Genomic DNA, 19,678 nt, shown 5'->3' with positions numbered 1-19,678 from the left:
TTTATCGTGTAACACTACCTTACGCCCTTTACTCATTTCACATCACACGCTGTTATAATACAAAGATTCAGCAGACTGCAATCGATCAAGGTCATTTGGAATGTCCGAGAGATTCTCGTCTCGACGACTCTTCAATACTTTGCCGTCGTGTCGATCTTGAGTGGATCCAAGCTTTACAAATACTTGAGAGGCAGTTAAGCAACTATTTATAAGGGTTTAGAGAGCTAACGATTCTTATCTTAAACTGTGGTTGTCGCAAAGTCTACTATGTAACGAGTATTCTAGATATGCTATCACGAGTGCACGAGTGTTGTATATAAAATGTAAACAAATCTTATTTTAAACGTACTTTCTCGTTCATGAATCCAATGTAGGTATGCATTATTGTAAAAGATTTTTAAAGAGCATTCTCAATATTTTTGGAGTAAAAAGTACCATAATTATGTTATTATGTGTTAAGTACCCCTATTTAAAAAAAAATCTATAACAAGGGTCATTACAACTGGTCCGTAGCATTCTAAACCCATCAATCTAGCTACCTTCTTCAGAACATAGTACACAGGAAGACTTCATTCTAAGACCAATCCATCCTAATTATCAATTCTACGAACGCTTTGGTAAGTCTTTTCATTTTGCTTTGTTTAAAACCACGGCAGTAATTTTCCTTCTTCTATGAGTCCTATAGCAAATTGAATCGCGAAGATAATAAAATAATGTAATAACTTCATAAAAACCAGTTTTTGAGATACATAGAAAACAATACAACACTACAGGAAAATAATAACCATACTAAGAAACTATAAATCCTTTGAGACAAAGAGACTAACAACTTACACTCGAACACAAATACGAGATAAACCACTAATTGATAAAAGTGAAACTAAGCAATACGTAAGTGCAAAGTGATACAATTCCATGACATCACGTGCTTTATTCCACACATAAATTATATAAATAATTACCGAGTGCATTGCAATTGCCGAGATTACTACATTGTATACACAGCCCTTGCAGACATACTACTTTTAGTATCGGAGATTTTCGTATTATTTGCGATTTTGCGTCCAGTCGCGATATGTATAACGCGTGTTTTACCGGCTGCATTAATGTTGCATTATATTTTTTGCGTTCAGTTGCTGCATCGACCGTCGATAATAATTGAAATCGTTTGATTGTTATATCCATCCGAAAAGCGGCTAAAACGGTTATTAATAATCAATCTATTAAATTTTTGCCAACCAAAGATTGAAATGACAATTTCTAATCTACCCAGATTGTCATTTTCGTTGGTGAGCAAATCATTGCATAAATCGATGATTAACGGGCGTTTATCTTCACTAACAGATTCTAAAAAGTAGCAAGTCCGAGGATAATATATGTTTGCTAGCAACTAATTTGCAAGTGATATTTCAATGTGCCTGCCTTATTTATGGACACATGTTAACGGTTGTCAGTTTCCATAAATGTTCCATTGCGATTCCAAGATTAATGTAAACGTACACTTTTTTATTTAACAAGCACTTAACTGTAACTAGATCTATTTAGTCTTAATGAGAAGTCAATAATTGCGTTTTGCTATTTTAAGTGCTGCGTTGAAACACCTCGTAATTAAGGCTTTCTGCCCTAATCCCTGGAGAACAATATTATTATACATTGTATAACATAATACTTACACATACGAGTGTTATAATTATTATTCGTCTTAAAATTCTTATCCCACACATACTTACTAATAGATGAACACGTGCATCAACAGAGGAGGTGTGTCGTTAGTGCCAACGAATCACGCAACAACATTGATACACTATATTATAATAAGAATATATATATCTACGATAAAGACAGATATATACATTGTAACTATATAACAATACATTGGAACATATTGTAGTTATTATTAGGGTAAATGTAAGCGATACGTCACCGACCACAAACTCGAGTATACCGCCTGTAGTAGTCAGCACCGTAAACCACAAATCAGGGAAGGCTAACAGTTATATTTGGATATTATTCATGACAATATCTCACCAGTATTATTCATTTATTCATTCACTACACACACGTTTCCAAAAACGTTTAAACTAACTTCGTAAACAAGTCGCATATGCCGTGCCAAAAACAGGAAATTAAACAGGTTATTTTTATTTTTTTATTTTGAGGTACTCATTGCGTCCATTAATATGTCAATTCCACTAATTCATTTAGGTCACAGGCTATGACATACATTCATTCATACATATGTACCTAAACCTACGCACGAAAACTATAACCCTCCCTTTGTCGCAGTAGGGTAAAAAATTACTTACTTCTTATACACGGCAAGCCATTGATGATTGACATGCTTAATTGATATTTGCAAAATGATTAATGCAATTTGGAGGTGGTAGAACCCTTTGTGGTTCAACTACGGCGGCACCACCGCCACGCCTATTTCTGCCTCATAATCGTAAAGTTAAGCGCTGCTGTGTTCTGGTTTGAAGGGTGCGGTGAGGGAGACATACTTTTCCGAGTGGTTCCAGCTTAGTCCTCAGGGATAGCGGCGCGTCTGTGGCCGATTTCAGATAGGAATATCTAATTCTAACGGGGATTGATTACAGACGTCCATGAGCGGCAGCAGGTGAACTGCGTGCTCGTCTGCTACTCCTGTTATAAAAAAAGAAATCGACATATTGTTACTTCATTGGTGCATTACCTTACTTCGGTCGATATCTATGATCGCTTTCAGATATAACTCCTGTCCTAGTTATTCACACCTCCACGTCCAGTGACCACTAAACATAAGCTAGACCACATCCCAGTACATTCTTCATTACATAAAAAGTAAATTGATTCCAAGTGACAGCCCTACGCTTTGGCAACGAAGCGGGCGACCCGTATCTCGTTACCACCACGCCTGAGGAACTATCTTATCGACCACAGAACTGATATCGGAAAGAAATGGCATGTAGGCGAGGTGAGCGTATCTTTGATTATTTTCATTTGTTTACACAATATTTGGTAAACATGACAATAGACTCAAAACTGGATAATAATTGGTATGTAATTTGAAATAATTGTACGGAATTTCGCCAAAAATAATAAACAAATTGATCCTGACAGTTTTATGAAATGATGGCACAAGTTACATAAACGAACTATCTTTTGTGTGGTATCTAAATAGTAAGGTACATATTTATACAAAGCAGTGCAACTTACTCCTCAGGAGGTAGCAAGTGTAACTACGCATCTGAACCAAAACTCATGCTCCTACCTGAGTTCTGAGGTTCATTGCAGATGTCCTTAGGCAGTAGCTGCATGCTCATTCACAAATTCTATGTTATAAAAAATCCTTCAAAATCACCAAACAAACTTTAACGAATTATAAAGCAAACCGATTTAATTTCTTAAGAACATTCAATTTATAATCTATTGGACATATCTATTCGTGATAAACGCTTTGCTAACAAAATACTAGAAGCTAGAGGAAAACGTGTTCTCATATGCAGTTGCAGTGTTATGTACAGACACGTGTATGTCATTTAGTGCAACAACCTTAATTGTCGCTAGCGGATATTATGACTATGCGAGTGGAATTGAAGGAGTTAATTGATATTGTTATATATCGTGCCAAGTGCTTGTAGGTGACAATGATCTCAATCGGTGTGATTAAAAGTAAAAGGATAGGTGTGACGGGTAAAAATGCTTCAGTATCATCTTCCCACTACAGTCCCACTGTTGGGCACGGATCACTTCTAACACATTGGTCAAATATGCGTAGATTCATAATTTTAAATGGTATGTTTCAAAGTAATATATATTATTCTTGAAATTGAAGCAACAAACAAGCAGGCATTCTCATGGTAAGTGAAGACGGGATCTAAACGGGCTAAAAATCAGGGTCATTAAAGTACATGTGAGATGGACCACAGATACATTTATGCAGATTACAGATGCCTCTAAGATCTCAATCTTTAATTTATTTTCTATTTTCCTTGACAAACAAATGAACCCCGGACCGGTGGTAACACAGAACTGCATGACTCTGAGATGCATATCATTGAAAACGATAAACAAGATTGTTCGTGTAATTATCGTATCTCTAACTTCTACAAAATTTACACAATGTTTTAGCAAATAGGAAAAATGTACAACGGTTAACTTCTCTAAGTACATATCTCACAATTGGTAAACAAAATGATTTTCCGAAAACCAAAATATTGTTCTAAGAATTTAAAATATTTCGGAAATGACTATATGACATCGGAAATGACTGTATGACATGTTTATCAATGACTGTAACCAGAGGAGGTAAATTTTCAAAATTACCTGTTGTTAAGACTGTTATTAAGTTACTCATATAGTAATTACATTACTCATAATATAAAAATACGACAAATAGTGAGAAAATCTATTAAAGTAAATCATTGTTTAGTGGTATGGATATAGGCCTCCTATTGGTAATTCGGGGATCGAATGGTAAACAAACAATGGTAACAAGGTCTCTCGGATTTATCTTAATAACTCATGAGCAATAACTTGAGACTTGAACGTGCTGACGTCACAAAAGAATGTTTGATAAATATAAAAGAAAATGTTATTATTGGATATTTAATAAAATCAATTTATTTATTCAAAATAGGTTCCTTAAAGAGCACTTTTTGATTGTCAATACAACTACCACCACTTCACAAGGTGTTTCGTTATGGAGAAGAAGCGGCGAAAGAAACTCCATAACACACATCTTAAAAAAAATGTTTTTTACTATGTTAAACTGAACCTAATGGTACATGTGGAGCTGACGCTACTTCAGACCACACCGTGTTGTCAGTCAAATAATCACTTAGTTTATAGTACGCTTTTTTACATAGCCAGTAACTTGCGTTAGAACGAAGTAATTCGTGTTAAGGAGAAGGAAAACAATATATAGGTTTTCTGCATGTCTGTAGATTTTCCGTAAAGTTCTCAAAGATATTTAGTTTACAGATCCACACTTGATCTTATGGTAGTCTGTGGGTCTTGATCGTTTTTATTATAAGATTGAAGGGAAGGCGGTGGCAGGGAAAACCGTTGACAAGTACTAGTGGTAGGTACACTGATCTATCTACCCTACATAATGTATATTATATAGGCCAGTCTAAACCTAACAAGAGATGCGTCCCAAACAAAGGAAGAGGAACGGGGTGGGGATGACGAATATTATTATAATTTTCCGGGAATACTAAATATATCATAAATATTGATTGACACAATAAGATGAATCAATGTCATTAATATAAAGTATTTAACCAACTCGATGCGTTGTTATTATGAATCTGATTCATTTTATACAAAATATAACTCAAATAAATGTCGATAAAAATAAATTAGACTAAATGTTGCAAAAATTACGTTTCGCAGATTTGTAAGAAATTATAATATCATAAGTTATTGATTATGACAGTCAAGGTTTTAACTCCATAGAAAGATTTATAAATTTTTATATTAACTGGGACCTTAACCTGAATTTAGGTTACAACAGCAACTATAAAGTAAAATGTTGATGATAACAATCCTTACTAATATTATAAATCCGAAAGTAACTCTGTCTGTCTGTCTGTCTGTCTGGTCGTCTCTTCTTCACGCCTAAACCACTGAACCGATTTTAATGAATTTTTGTACAAAGATAGTCTGACACCCGAGAAAGGACATAGGATAGTTTTTATCCCGGAAATCCCACGGGAACTAGGGACAGCGATCTAAGATCGATTAATCGGAGAATCTATCTTTTGGAACCAAAACATCGATTATTTTAATCGATATTAGTAAGGATTGAATCGTAAATTATGCATTTGATCAAGTTAATCGTAAATCTTTAGCAAAGTTGAAGGTACGAATGCCGCGGGCATAAACTAGTGTTTAATAATGTGTGTACTCCACTTCAAGCTTCAAGGAATCCAACCAGCAATAGGAAATCTAAGAGCTGTTGGATGGAACCAATAAAATTTTTCAAAACATATTCTACCAAAATTTGTGATCAAAACGACAAACATTTTGGTATTGACAACTTGGTACACAAACTTAATAACTGACTAACTATAATAAACGAAACAGCGATCAAGGCTTTTCGTTACCATAGCAAAAAGAATTAGCAAAAACGTTAATAAGCCACTTATCAGCAACGGCATTTTCTAAGCGACACTTGTTTTATTTATATTACTTAAACACTTAGTTTCTGGCCAAAGATCGACTAGATACTTCATAAACAAAACTATAAATCACGACGATTGATGTGCCCAATAGAAGTAAACTCGATACAAATTATTATTGCCTTGTGTTGTTGCTAGTTATATGACCAATCACGTGGACAGCAGCATGACAAGACGTTTACATATAGGCAACAGGCAGAATTGCTCGAGGTCTATTCAAATTGCTTATTCGAGACTTTTCTCTCATATTTTAGAAATTCTTGACAGATTAACGAATAACTCACCGGTGTGTATAGACTTCCAAGTCGCACCAGTCGCACTGTACTACAGTGTGACAGGATATGACCACAGGCTAATAAGCGCGGTTTTCTTTCGGTTCGTAGGATATGGTAAGGAAGAAACATTAGTATCCCAGGCGTTCCAACTTGGTCCTCAGCGACACATCATCATTGTAATCATATAATTATAAAAAAATCAGTATCAAAGCCCTATTTTTGACGCACATAAAATTAATAACAAAAAAGCAATCAATATACGAAGTCAGTCCATTTACAAACTTAATATCGGGTCAATTTCTTTTGATATAAAAATAAAAGCCAAAAAAATTGCTGACTGAGCCGAACTAGAACGTGGAGGACCATCAAGAATCCCGTTGATGTTGAATCTCATTCGTTAGCGGTAAATAAAACTGAAGTATCAGTCTGGTTGATACAAAGCAAGTTTACAAAGAGGGATGTGAGAACTTTCCAAATAAAATGCTTAAAAATTGGTATAACATTTAATATATTCTGGGTCAGTATAAATTCGAGAGGTACCACCGTCACACCTATTTATAGCGTGAAGCTGTTGCCCTTCGGTGGAAGGATGTGGATGTCGGCCGATTTACAAGTGAGGTAGCCATCATAGTCCTCAGGAATGCATCTGTAAGCGGTTTTAGGTAGAACCCCGTCAACTTCAGCTTCAAGCAATCAAGCATACAACACACTTGATGGTAGGTTGCTACTGCTGCCCATGGAAGTAAAATGGAATTTGTATAGGAAGGTTGGCCAAGATGCGTTTCTAGTCCAAGGTTCTAAGTTGGACCACCTCGGATATGTACATCAACCTTGTCACGACACAAAGCAAAACACAACAAAGCTTCACAATGCTCCGAAATCGACGCACGAAGGGTTTTTAGAACCTTCAAACACCTTCAAATTTGCACACAACTTCAAAAACCTTCAAAGTACAAAACAATCCTACATAAATCCATATAACGAGGGCAACTTTAAAACAATGAAAATCGCAACCAACGAGTCATAAAGTGTAATCCGGCGTTCAATCTGCATTTAGAGACGTCGACGTCGGGTCACGCCGTGTCAAGTGGCCCTCAGTTAACCCTCCATTGCTCCTCTTTGTCACTAACTTTGTAATAACAGGTGAAAGCGAAAATTATTCAAAGGCAAAGGTTCGTTCGCCTTTTCTTATTCACCTTGGATGAATATAACAACTGTTTTTAAGAGTCAAATGATTATGAGTTAACCCTCAATCGGTCCTTTTTGTCCCCGACTTTAGAATAAAGTAAAAGAAAATTGCTGAAAGGTATTTTTTATTAATTTCATATTTTATAAAGTGCTCTTTGAGGCAAGTAATTGAAATGTCAATTTGTCTTATTATGTTATTCTTTAATATTATTTATTAAGTAGTTATATATCCGGTCTTTTTGTATTTTGTTGATTTGAAAGTGAACACATTTACCAGGTGTTTAAATTGGGTTAATTTTGTGATTAAATCATGCACTTAGGAAATATTTACTTTAGTGTTCCAATTGAAATGTAGTTCACTCAACCAAATCTACTTCAACTAAAATTGTATTGTGTTATTATATTAGACGTATTATAAATGTATTTCATATTGTTTTTGTATATCCCGTACAAATTAATTAAAGTAATTACTTCGACACATTCTAATACTAACGTAATCCATGTATTAATACTTCGTAACGACTATATACAATTTTACACAAACGTAGAATACAGATGTAAAATAATAAAATCTGAGAGACCTAGTTCAACAAACTATTCATAACTCTAGACGACCCGACACACCTAGATTAAATATTTATAAGCTCAAAAAAATGTAGAATTAATTATTAGAAATGTGAATGTACTTATAATTTGTGTTAATAGCCTAAACTAAGTTTTTATTTACAGAATATACGCAATTAATATTTAGCCTAACACGAATGTTTAGGTACTAGGAAGCTAGGAAATAAACATGCAAATTGCCTCCAACATGTTTTACGATAGAAACGTAAATATTTGTATATTTATTGACGACCCGCGTGGCGGAGCGTTCATCATACCGGTCTGACGCGCAGAGGGTTCCGAGTTCGATTCCCGGTTAGACAGATACCTGAATGATGAGTCTATGTATATGATTCCTGTTCTGTTTCTAGGTGTTTATATGTATTCGTCTCTGTGTGTGTTTACGGCACGCACGACATGGGGCTATGAGCGTAGGAAGCTATGTCATATAACGCAAAATTTTAAAACATTCATATGATTTAGCACTCCATCTTACTTGAGGTTGATTACAGATGTATTGATACGTTAGCTACTTAATATTCATAACAAACATTACTGAATAATTTATTATACATTCGTTTGAAGATGGCACATGTTCGTGTTTCCACTCCGGAGGTACTGCTTCGTCTATTTCTACTTTATGACAGTATTTTGGTTTAAAGGAGAAAAACTTACGCACTCACCTAGTCCTCAGGGGTAGCATAGCATCTGTGTCCAACCATAGAAATCTAATCCTATGTGGGGTTGAGTACCTTGGACGACAGTGGCCATTAGTGGACTGCATGATCATCATTTCTGATTTCCAAAAACAATCCAATATTGTGATAGACCACAATCGAAACTTGCATTATAATATAGTTAACAAAGCCACACAAACCCAGATCGAATAACTAGTGACAAAATCGAGAACAAACGAACACGAAACACCCAAACCTCGAACAGATCCCATTTCGTACGGCCGCATTAGGTCATACCTACATATCCAATTAATGATACTAATGAATCATTCGATCGGTGTAACGTAGGTATTAGCGCGGTTACACACTGCGATTTTCTGCAATAATTGAGTAGCGATACAATCGCAAAACGACCAAAATATCTACAGTCAGAAAAAGGATCAGGCACCGTTGATTTTTCAAATTATGTGCGTATTCGTTGACCCATTGCACACACTGCTTGGTACGGGTCTTCTCTGAGTTGTTTTGGTCACAGTCCACCGCGCTGGCCAAATGCGAATTGATTTATTTCACACACGTTTGAGACCTTTTTTAAATAAATTGTTAATTATAATGTTTTTTAAACAGTCAAATAAAATCCTTCGAACATCTACACGTCTGAGGGTTCTTTAAAAAAATTCTAATCAGTTATAAAACCCTCTTCACTTTGAAAGAGATTCAAGCCCAGCGACGACGACGACGGGTGTCTAAGTACTGTAACATCACCGAAGCAATAACCCAAGTCGGCCGAAACAGTCGCCCGTTAGAAACGATACAAATGCTGCATGTAACTTATACATTTGTTGTTCTATATCAAGGCACGCTCATCACGTATTAGATATGAAAACCTATTAAGACACGTGTTTTGCTAGCGAAAAGCAATTAGGGGCGTAATATGATTTAATAACACGCTGTAATGAAAAATAATATTTAGCTTGATATCGACTAAATTGGATTTCAAAGATAAGTAAATATCAATTATATATTATGAAGCCAAGTAGGCGCAAGCTAGTGACTAGCAATTATACCTATGGGATGTCTCGCTTGGCGGAAATCGAATCCGAAGCGTCCGAATCATGATAAGCCTTCAGGGTGCCCAGCCTCACTGAATCGTCAAATCGATGTTTACGTTCTCAATACCAATGATAGATAGATGTGTATTGTCCTTAAGAGATAATGTGTGCATGTGTGAGTGTAAAGTAAAAGAAATAAAACATTTACCTCATCAGCTTTTGTAAAGAACACGTATCAAATTAGTTTCACATTTTTTAATCAATACAATAGTATACAACTATACACTACTTCTGATAAAATTATGTCATACAGCCATACAAGATCATTTACCGTTAACTGTACTTATGAGAACAATAATCTTGTCAGCATTACCCACGCATGTGTACTGGCCTTTACGATAACGTCATGCTCACACTAATTACGCGTTAATCTTACTTCGATATCTCGCATTAAATTATTAAAGATTTTCCTACAATGATACTGCACATTCGAATAAATCTAAGCATATTTTTTGCACGTCAATAAACCCATCAGTTCACATTTTGAGGACCCGAGCTCAACGAAAACAAGGAATTATTTTCTAAAATGTACTGGCAGAACCCTATATATAATACCTATATCTGTGTGTTTTTTAAGGCGCGTGTTTGCATAGATGTGTATGTGGTCTGTAGGGTGTACATGTGTGAATCTAATAGAGCGAAAACATAATTCGTATTTCAATAAAGAGTAATACAAATTTTTACGGTGTTATTTTTAATGGTATAGAAGTTGATGGAGTTACAAATTACCTACATAGGATAAAACCTCCACGAGAAAGAAAACACTCCGATATTCAAACTTTTATCATAAAGGATCAAACGCTGAAGTTTAATGATCTCATATTATTTATACCAATATCCATTTTATATATACAGGTAATTCCTATCAAAAATAAACAAACGGAAACATAACGTTTCCAAAATCCACAATCGAAGCCGACGTTCTTGAGTAACCTCTTTCGCCTCTTTGCCAAATGGTACAATGACTCGCTAGTAAATTATAATGATGTTCTCTACCACGAAAACAATATAAACAATGACATGAAAAAAGTTTACATGTCTACAGCGCCCACTTCTTGATGAAACTAACGGGGATCCGCCCACATAGACTCCTGGATTTTTTGTTTTAAGACCCCTATTTTACTCCCAATAAAATATTTTGCGTAAGCCCAAAATTGATAGAAGCGCTTTGTATACATAGACAACAATTTTCGAATTCAATTTGAATTTTTTAATATAAAACTGACAACAGCTAAATATAATAGTAAATGGCCATACACATATGAGATGAACCTCAGATAGAAATCCTACCAGAGATTACAGTTGTGAGGAGTTGGCTCTTGTATGTACATCTCCCATACATCACAACCTTTATATTAGATCACAACAGTGGTCGCACCTTCGAAGTTCGGAGTCGAACCATTTACAATTCAATGTACACTTGACTACAATGTTATTTTTTGCGTAGCTTTATTGATAAATATAACAAAATTCGCAAAACATTTGGCAGTTCAGACCGACCGAGTTTCACTCGAGTATTGGGAAAGCGGTGAAAAAAAGTGAAAGTGAACAAGCGAGACGGATTATCGCGGTCGGCGGGCGTGCGACAAGGACGCAGCATGTGACCTCACCGATAAGGCGATAAAAATTATATTGTCCGCGCGAATAATATTGAAGAAACAAAAATAAATTATTCCCACAGTAATGTATTAATTTGATAAACGTAGCATTTGTGTCAAAGTATACAGATGAATGCGTATGACGCACGCATGTATAATAAACATGTCAGCTGTTCGTGTGGTTAGCCTGCGGTCGTTTGGTTACTAATATGAAATTATAACGAATTATTGTCATGTATTGTCATATTAAATGAACCACCAATACGTCGACATCTTACTTACCCGAATATAAATAGCGGAGATATAGTATTGCAACTGTTGTGCCATATACAAACATTGCTATAGGTTCTAGGTTCAGTGCCTTATCAGTTTGATTCCTTAAATCATCTCTTTTGGGTCCGATTGCATTGTACCAACTTCTTAAGAATCATACTGCTTAGTACAGAACTCAACCAGTATTAATTCTGCAGTCCTTGGACTATATAATTAGTCACAGATACTTTGTTATTCCTAACCAATTAACTATAATATATTGCATAAATTGTATAGACATTTGCACATTAATTTAGTGAATAGATTAGGTTTGTTTAATTAAATATACCAATACCAAACATCTACATCTAAATTTGAATTTTTACAAATAAAAATAATCTAGTTCTAATGTATTCAATGTCAAAGTATAATTCTACCTATATTATTTAAGACATTATCACTACTATGAGACGAATTCTAGTATGGCAGTAGCCTGCAATTATTGAAATTTGAACACAACATATACCCACATCTTATAAATACTTCGAGTTACTTGTCGAATTTGAACTAATAACACTGTTACAATAAGTAAATTACATAATATATGTATATCTCCTCACGTAATTGACAATTATTTTTTATTTAATAATGTTAACAAAAACTAAGATATCAGATTGAATATAGGGTCAAAATAACATTGATAAGGATTCATTTACAATAGGAAATTAACAGGCCATGATTACTTATCAATGATAAACATGATAAGACTTGTCATTAAACAGTTACAATCTTAAACAAATTTGAATAAAAGATATTCAAATATTATTTCATATTTTTTTTTTTTTTATAATATAAGAGTAGCAGACGAGCATGCAGTCCACCTGATGGTAAGTGGCTACTGCCGCCCATGGACACCTGTAATCAACCCCAGATAGGATTAGATATTCCTACCTGAGGTCGGCCACAGATGCGCCGCTACCCCTGAGGACTAAGCTGGAACGCCTCGGAAAAGTCTGTCTCCCTTACCACACCCTTCAAACCGGAACACAGCAGCGCCTGCACTGCTGTTATTAGGTAGAAATAGGTGTGACGGTGGTGCCGCCGGAGTCGAACCACAAAGGGTCCTACCACCTTCTATGATCCTTCTTATTATGAGTATTTATAAACATGTTCTTGATATTGTATTTATTTCTAATGATTTGCTGCACAACCACTGCCACACATCTTTCTTATAGCAGCAGAGTTCACACAAGTGTATGTGTGTGTAAAATAGTTTATATACTACAGAAGAAGCAAACAAGCATGCAGACCATCAAGTAAATGGTAACTTATGCCCACTGATGGTTTATACTACTCCCATTTTACACAGAGATCACTTACACCAGATTGTAAGTGATCTCTGCCAGCCATGGATATCTGTAACTAAATCCACATAGAACCTGATCACAACTGTATTGCCATATATGTAAGTCAACCAGAATCTACCCTCTTGAAACTGCTTCACACTAGAAATAGGTGGGGAAGTGGTACCTCCCCTCTCAAACAACCTAGTTCAAAACGAAATGTATACAAATTTAAAATTACACATACATACACATCTATTAAAGGTAATAAAAACCCAAGCTATTATTAGGCAATATTCTTTTAGTCTGTGAATGTATATGAATTAAAATTTACATATTTATGAGTACAATTTAAAATATTTGTATCACAATACATGTATTACAAAAGCATACTATGTTATACAAAGTTTATTTTATTTCTTTTATAGACTTTATTATTTTATTGTTTATCAAAAATAGATTTTTAATGTGTCAGAAAAATGAGAAAGTTTTGTTCTGTTATTAGACAGGCTCCTGGACTCTCGTTGCTATAACTTAATAAAACATTAGTTCTAAATGCCTAATAACATGTTTAATGTGTAAACAGAACACTGTTCTACTGCTGTAAGGCATAAATGCAATGGTGCTCCAATATAAAATATGTAACTTCCACAATCACCATATTTTGAAATAATCCTGCCCGATAAAGCATGAATGAATAAAAATGTAAACAGAACCTATCATAACTTCAGTACTTTTGAAGACATGTTAAGTGATTTACTTATCACTTAAATTCTTTTACTTTAGAATGTATATAAAAAATCTTTAAGCAATAAAATCTCTGGCATTCTTATAAATATTATCGCTTACATTATCACATCAATGTGGCTATACATATATTTTATAGGTAAATATATAGATACAGTTTACCTGATAGAGAGTGGCTACTGTCGCTCATAGACATCTATAATCAATCCCAGATAACATTAGATTCCTAACTAAGATTGATATACATTGCTACCTCAAAGGATTAGAATGCCTCAGCTACAGAGGTATATCACAAAATACAAATAAATATTTAAATAAGAGCATTTCTAATAGAATGAAACATGGCTAGACATTTTTTGTTGAATATGCAAGTAGTCGAGATGTAGAAATTGATATAAACTATATTTATTATATGTACCCACTTAGTAATGCAGCAACAAGTTAGACCACATTGTTTCTGTCTGTGACATTTAAATTATTATTTTATTTCAAATAAAATACATATGACCCAAGCATGTGTAAATGTAATACTGACTGACTTACTTATAGTTGGAAAAGAAAGAACTTGTACCAGTAGACTAATGGACGGTGTTAATAATTTTGAATTTTTAAATTAGTTTATTCGGCTAACTTAGATATTAGGTGACCATTTTATTTTTCAAAAGTAGCAAGTTATCTGTGATCTGCTTCAGATAGGATCCTTATTATATATGGAGATAGTTACTAATGTTCATGGGTGACAGTAACCACTAACCAATATAGAACGCGCCAAACTGCCAGTCCGAAGTTGTTGCGAGCAGGTGTAGTCATGCAATTTGCTATGTCTGAGCTATTCATTTCTATATTCAGAGCGGACTGGCAGTTTTACACAAACTATAAACTGCATGCATGTTTGCAACTTCAATTTTATAAATTAATAAATATTAGAAGAAGTTTTTTTATTATTAAACTATACATTGTTTTTAGCTTTCTTCAAAGGCTTTAAGGTTATCAATTTAATTGAAATAGATACTATTTCACTGTTGAATGTGCTGTTTGGTGCTAGTTTTTCTTATCATCATTCATTCAAAACCTTTACAAAAATATTTAGCATATATTGTATTACAACCAACATAATATATAAAACATTAAGATTGAAGCAGGTTTGAATTGAGATTGTGCAATAAGTGTTTCATGTAACTATTATTGAAGAAAATCAGTTATGATAGTACCTGCATTATGAAGACTATTAATTAACCTTGTTCTGAAAAATAACTATAGGTACACCTGTTTTATTTAGTAAAATTGTATTAATTGTCTTATAGCCTTTATGAACAAATTATTATCACATGACACAGATGTTATCAATCAAAATCAATAATACTTTAACATAGGAATGCTTATCACAGATTCTTCTCTAAAAAAAACAATGTTTAAAGACTTGAACTTTAAGTCATATTTCAAAAAATCAGACAAGTACAGATTGGTAGACATTTAAGTGCTATTTTCTTAATTAAAGTATTAATAAACTGTCTATATACACATGCTTGCACATATTTGAAATGACAGTTACATGTTTAGGATTCAGCACCCAGCATAGGGAGCTAAACTTCAAACCACTAGATTATGACTCCATCTTCTTTGTGATAATGAATATTACTGTCATGTAAATATTTAATTAAAGGTTATGAAACAAAGTAAAAAAATGCCCTTGTTTATAAGTTGCTACCTACTTGATGAACTATCAAGTTACTTATTCATAACAAACAATCTTGGTTAATGAGTGTTGTTATTGTCTTGTGTAACTAACATCGATACTTGTATACATTTAATGATAACGTTGAACGCATTCTAGACTAAATTGTATTGTTACGCACGATGCTGACTTCATTTACATTTATTACACATGCGGGACAGAATACCCCGAAAAATGATTTAATATGACAAGTAACGCGAGAAACAAATAGCAAGTTATCTAAATAGCACTAAACACAGCACGACAAGAATTATGCTTCGAAAATCAACTTATTTACATACTTTGTCGAATCGAATACTTTGTTACTCGCTACAATGACGTAAGGCGTAAACCTTTGCTCGAAACTGCACGTAATGCAACAGGAAATTGAGGAAATGGAATAAAGACTTCTTGAGCAAACAGTGTAGGTAGTGGAAAAATAAGAAACCACTGAATCACTGGCCACAACAAAGAATCTAAATACGCAACTCACGCAACCAGAATCGCGTCTTGTAACGCCAAATACAGAGTATTGCTACATGAAGGTCGAAAATGAACAAAAACGGGACGCAATGCAAAATTACAACAGAATACTCTTGACGTACCTTTGGTTTGTAGAACCATTTTCTGAGAGACTCCATTGGACCAGATTTGTATAGCAGCCTCATATGAACAGATCACAGCACGAACACACACATCATAAAACTAGTATAGCACCAAAAATCACCATCCAGATCGAAGCACAAAAGAAATTTCGCCAATATTTACGTCAAATAACACAAAAGGCGGACATATTTCACGAGTCGCGTTCACGTTTGAGAATGATGATCGGTGAATGTAAACGACCGTGTCGACTTGTCCTGTTGACTGTAGTCTTTCATTCACCATTCACTGCTAAGTTCACTCGAATGAAATGTTCGGATACTTGTATCATATGATAAATCTTTAAAGGATTTGTTATTATTAAAAATCATTAACAAATTAATCATTAACGACATATTTACAAATTTATTATATTGATAAAAATAATAATAATATACATATTTTTTTTGTTTTCACAATATATTTTTGGTGGATACTAGATGGCTGTACTATAAAAGAAATCGTGTACAAGATTCAATAATTAAAACTCAGATAGGAACTGACAGGCAAAATTTAATGTGCGCAATATTCTTGCGATGTAGATTATTGTAGATACTTTACAAATATGATAATCCTACATCATAGATTAGTAAAGATTACTCACTCCTAACAAGAAAATGTACCCAGTTTTGAGAATTGTAATATTTGCGTAAATAAGTTTTGCCACGTCTCCGTGCTAAAATGTCCCTAAAATATTTGAAATCATTATTTATTTATTATTTAAATTACGCAGTATTAGTTATTTATTCGTAAATTTTCCCAAAAAATGTTTTATTTGTCAAGAATTAAAAAAAAAGAACTTACTAATAAGCCGTTTGTGGCTTCCTTCAATTTCAAGGCGGCGAAGTATCTTTACTAATCTATGTCCTACATACACACATTTAAAAATGTTTCTTATTATTGTTATTTTAATTACAATTGTTCTTTGTAGTTAGTTACTGACATAAAAAATCTACTTATTTTTACTTATCCCATATAACTTCATATTTCCATTCTAAGACTTGTTGAGATCCGTATTTCTGGAAAATATTAGATAATAGTTATAACAGTACGGTAATAACAGTTTTCTTAGGGATAAATTTAGATTGTAAACTACAATGGAGCCCTCAGATAGCAAAGTTATGTAGTAGACTTAGTTCGGCAGCCTATGCGGTAAAGAAGATAAGACATCTTACCGATATACCAACCGCTAGGCTTGTTTACTTTAGTTATTTTCATAGCATTATGTCTTACGGTATTCTGCTGTGGGGTAACGCTGCTAGCATAGATGTCATTTTTATACTTCAAAAACGTGCAATTAGAGCCATTTATAGTCTTCGCCCCCGTGAGTCCTTACGAGAACTGTTTAAATCTATAAATATTTTGACAGTGCCTAGTCAATATATTTATGAAAATATCTTATATGCTCGCAAAAATTATTCTTCTTTGGAAAAAAAATATAATAGGCACAGTCATAATACTAGAAATAAAGATAAATTGGCCATACCTCAATTTAGATTAAGCAAGGTGTGTAATTCTTTTATGGGGAACTGTATTCGTTTCTACAATAAAATACCAAAAGACATTATCGATCTATCCGAGAAAAGGTTTAAATCTACTATAAAATTAACTTTATGTAAAAAAGCTTATTATAATGTAAATCAGTACTTAAATGATAAATCCGTATGGTATGACAACTCCAGCTCCAACATCAAAAATTAATTATATGTACCACTATGTAAAATTGTATATTATTTACCCTTTAAAAGATGCAAATATGCACACGTATGGAGTTTCTTGCGCCGCTTCTTCTCCATAGCGAAATACCTTCCGAAGCGGTGGTAGTTTGTTGACTTTCAAAAAGTATTCTATATGAATCAATTTTGAATAAATGAGATTTGAATTTGAATTTGAATAATAAATACTTAAATACCAGAGAAACAGATAGTTACAACTACCTACTTAATGTTGACTTCATTATAAAGATCAGAAAATCTATTTTTAAATACATATTTAATTTATAGAAAAATAATACATTGTAGATCTCGAACCATTATTTTCAAAATAAACGAGTGGATGGGACTACAAAGAAATTGGAAATAATAGAAACCTTTGTTCCGTCCGTATTACATTACACGAAACTACAAAACGAATTATTTGATACCCTTGTAGCCTACAAGAACAAACCAAACTGAACAAATTCGTTAACTTTTTTATCTCGTAGAAAGTACTTACCTTCTACGTTGTATAGAGAATTCGGTCAATAGTAAAACATTTTTACTGGATATTTCGTTTAATGTGTACCATGGGGTTGAGAATCATTATTTGTTATTTTTATATATTAAATATAGTGTAGTTTTATACTAGTATATTAAAGTGAGCCCTGCCCGTAGACACTACAGACGATACCCACAACTAAAACTAAGCAAACCAATAAGATGTTTTATCAATGAAGGCAAATATGGAAGTTCTGGATTAGCATCTTGGATATGTTACAAGGTATAACCCTCCGTGGTTCCACAGTAATGATATCACAACCCACCGCACGATCTGCATTATATTATCAATAGTATTAAAAACACATCAGACGCAAACTCTGCAAGCACGTCTGTGTAAATGAACTAATTCGCTAATTTCGTTCTTTTACCAGATTTTTTATAATATAGGATTAGCAGACCAGCATGCAGTCCACCTGATGGTAAGTGGCTACTGCCGCCCATGGACATCTGTAATCAACCCCAGATAGGATTAGATATTCCTACCTGGGGTCGGCCACAGATGCGCCGCTATCCCTGAGGACTAAGCTGAAACGCTTTGGAAGAGTATTTCTCCCTTACCACACCCTTCAAACCAGAACACAGCAGCGTTTAACACTACTGTTATGAGGCAGAAATAGGTGAGGCGGTGGTGACACCGGAGTCGAACCACAAAGGGTGGTTTAATCGTCTATATCATCGAAGGAAAGAGTTGTAATGGTGTTTTTCTATAGTAAGTAAGTATGTACAATTGTACATACAATTATTACCTACTTATATAAGTACCTAAAATTATATTGGAAAAATTAATTAATCTCACTAAAATTAATTTAAATAAAATAATCGCTTGCCTATGAATAAAACTTAATCTATAAGAACAAACGGTTGTTCGAGCTACGGTTAAAATAACACTTGCTTTTTTATGCAAATTCATAAGGAAAATGATACGATAACTAAATTGAAAAAGGTTTTAGATTAAAGAATTCTATTAAATTCAAAGATCTATTTCACTTGTAGGAATTTTAAAGGGGTTTATGTGTCTAACTTATACAACTATTCATTGTTAAGTGGTCTTAACTGGGCACTGAGGTTGGACATACATACGTTTCAAACCTGAACACGGCAGCGC

General features: G+C 34.0%; 1 protein-coding gene across 1 annotated transcript in view; it reads right to left on the bottom strand.

The window, feature by feature from the left end:
* LOC140746687 (lateral signaling target protein 2 homolog) overlaps positions 1–16,514 on the bottom strand; it is a 61,905-nt gene extending 45,391 nt beyond the window's left edge. Inside the window, exon 1 of the mRNA XM_073078799.1 lies at positions 16,279–16,514. Coding sequence (XP_072934900.1) covers positions 16,279–16,341 — 63 coding nt within the window. The 5' untranslated portion in view covers positions 16,342–16,514. The remainder of the gene's footprint in view (positions 1–16,278) is intronic.
* Between the last annotated feature and the right edge of the window lie 3,164 nt (positions 16,515–19,678).

Source organism: Epargyreus clarus, unplaced genomic scaffold (assembly GCF_041222505.1).
Source record: "Epargyreus clarus isolate Ecla_fem2 unplaced genomic scaffold, WU_Ecla_fem_2.2 ptg000002l, whole genome shotgun sequence".
NCBI lineage: Eukaryota > Metazoa > Arthropoda > Insecta > Lepidoptera > Hesperiidae > Epargyreus > Epargyreus clarus.
The sequence above is the reverse complement of the archived record's forward strand: the minus strand, read 5'-3'. Positions and strand labels throughout refer to the sequence as shown.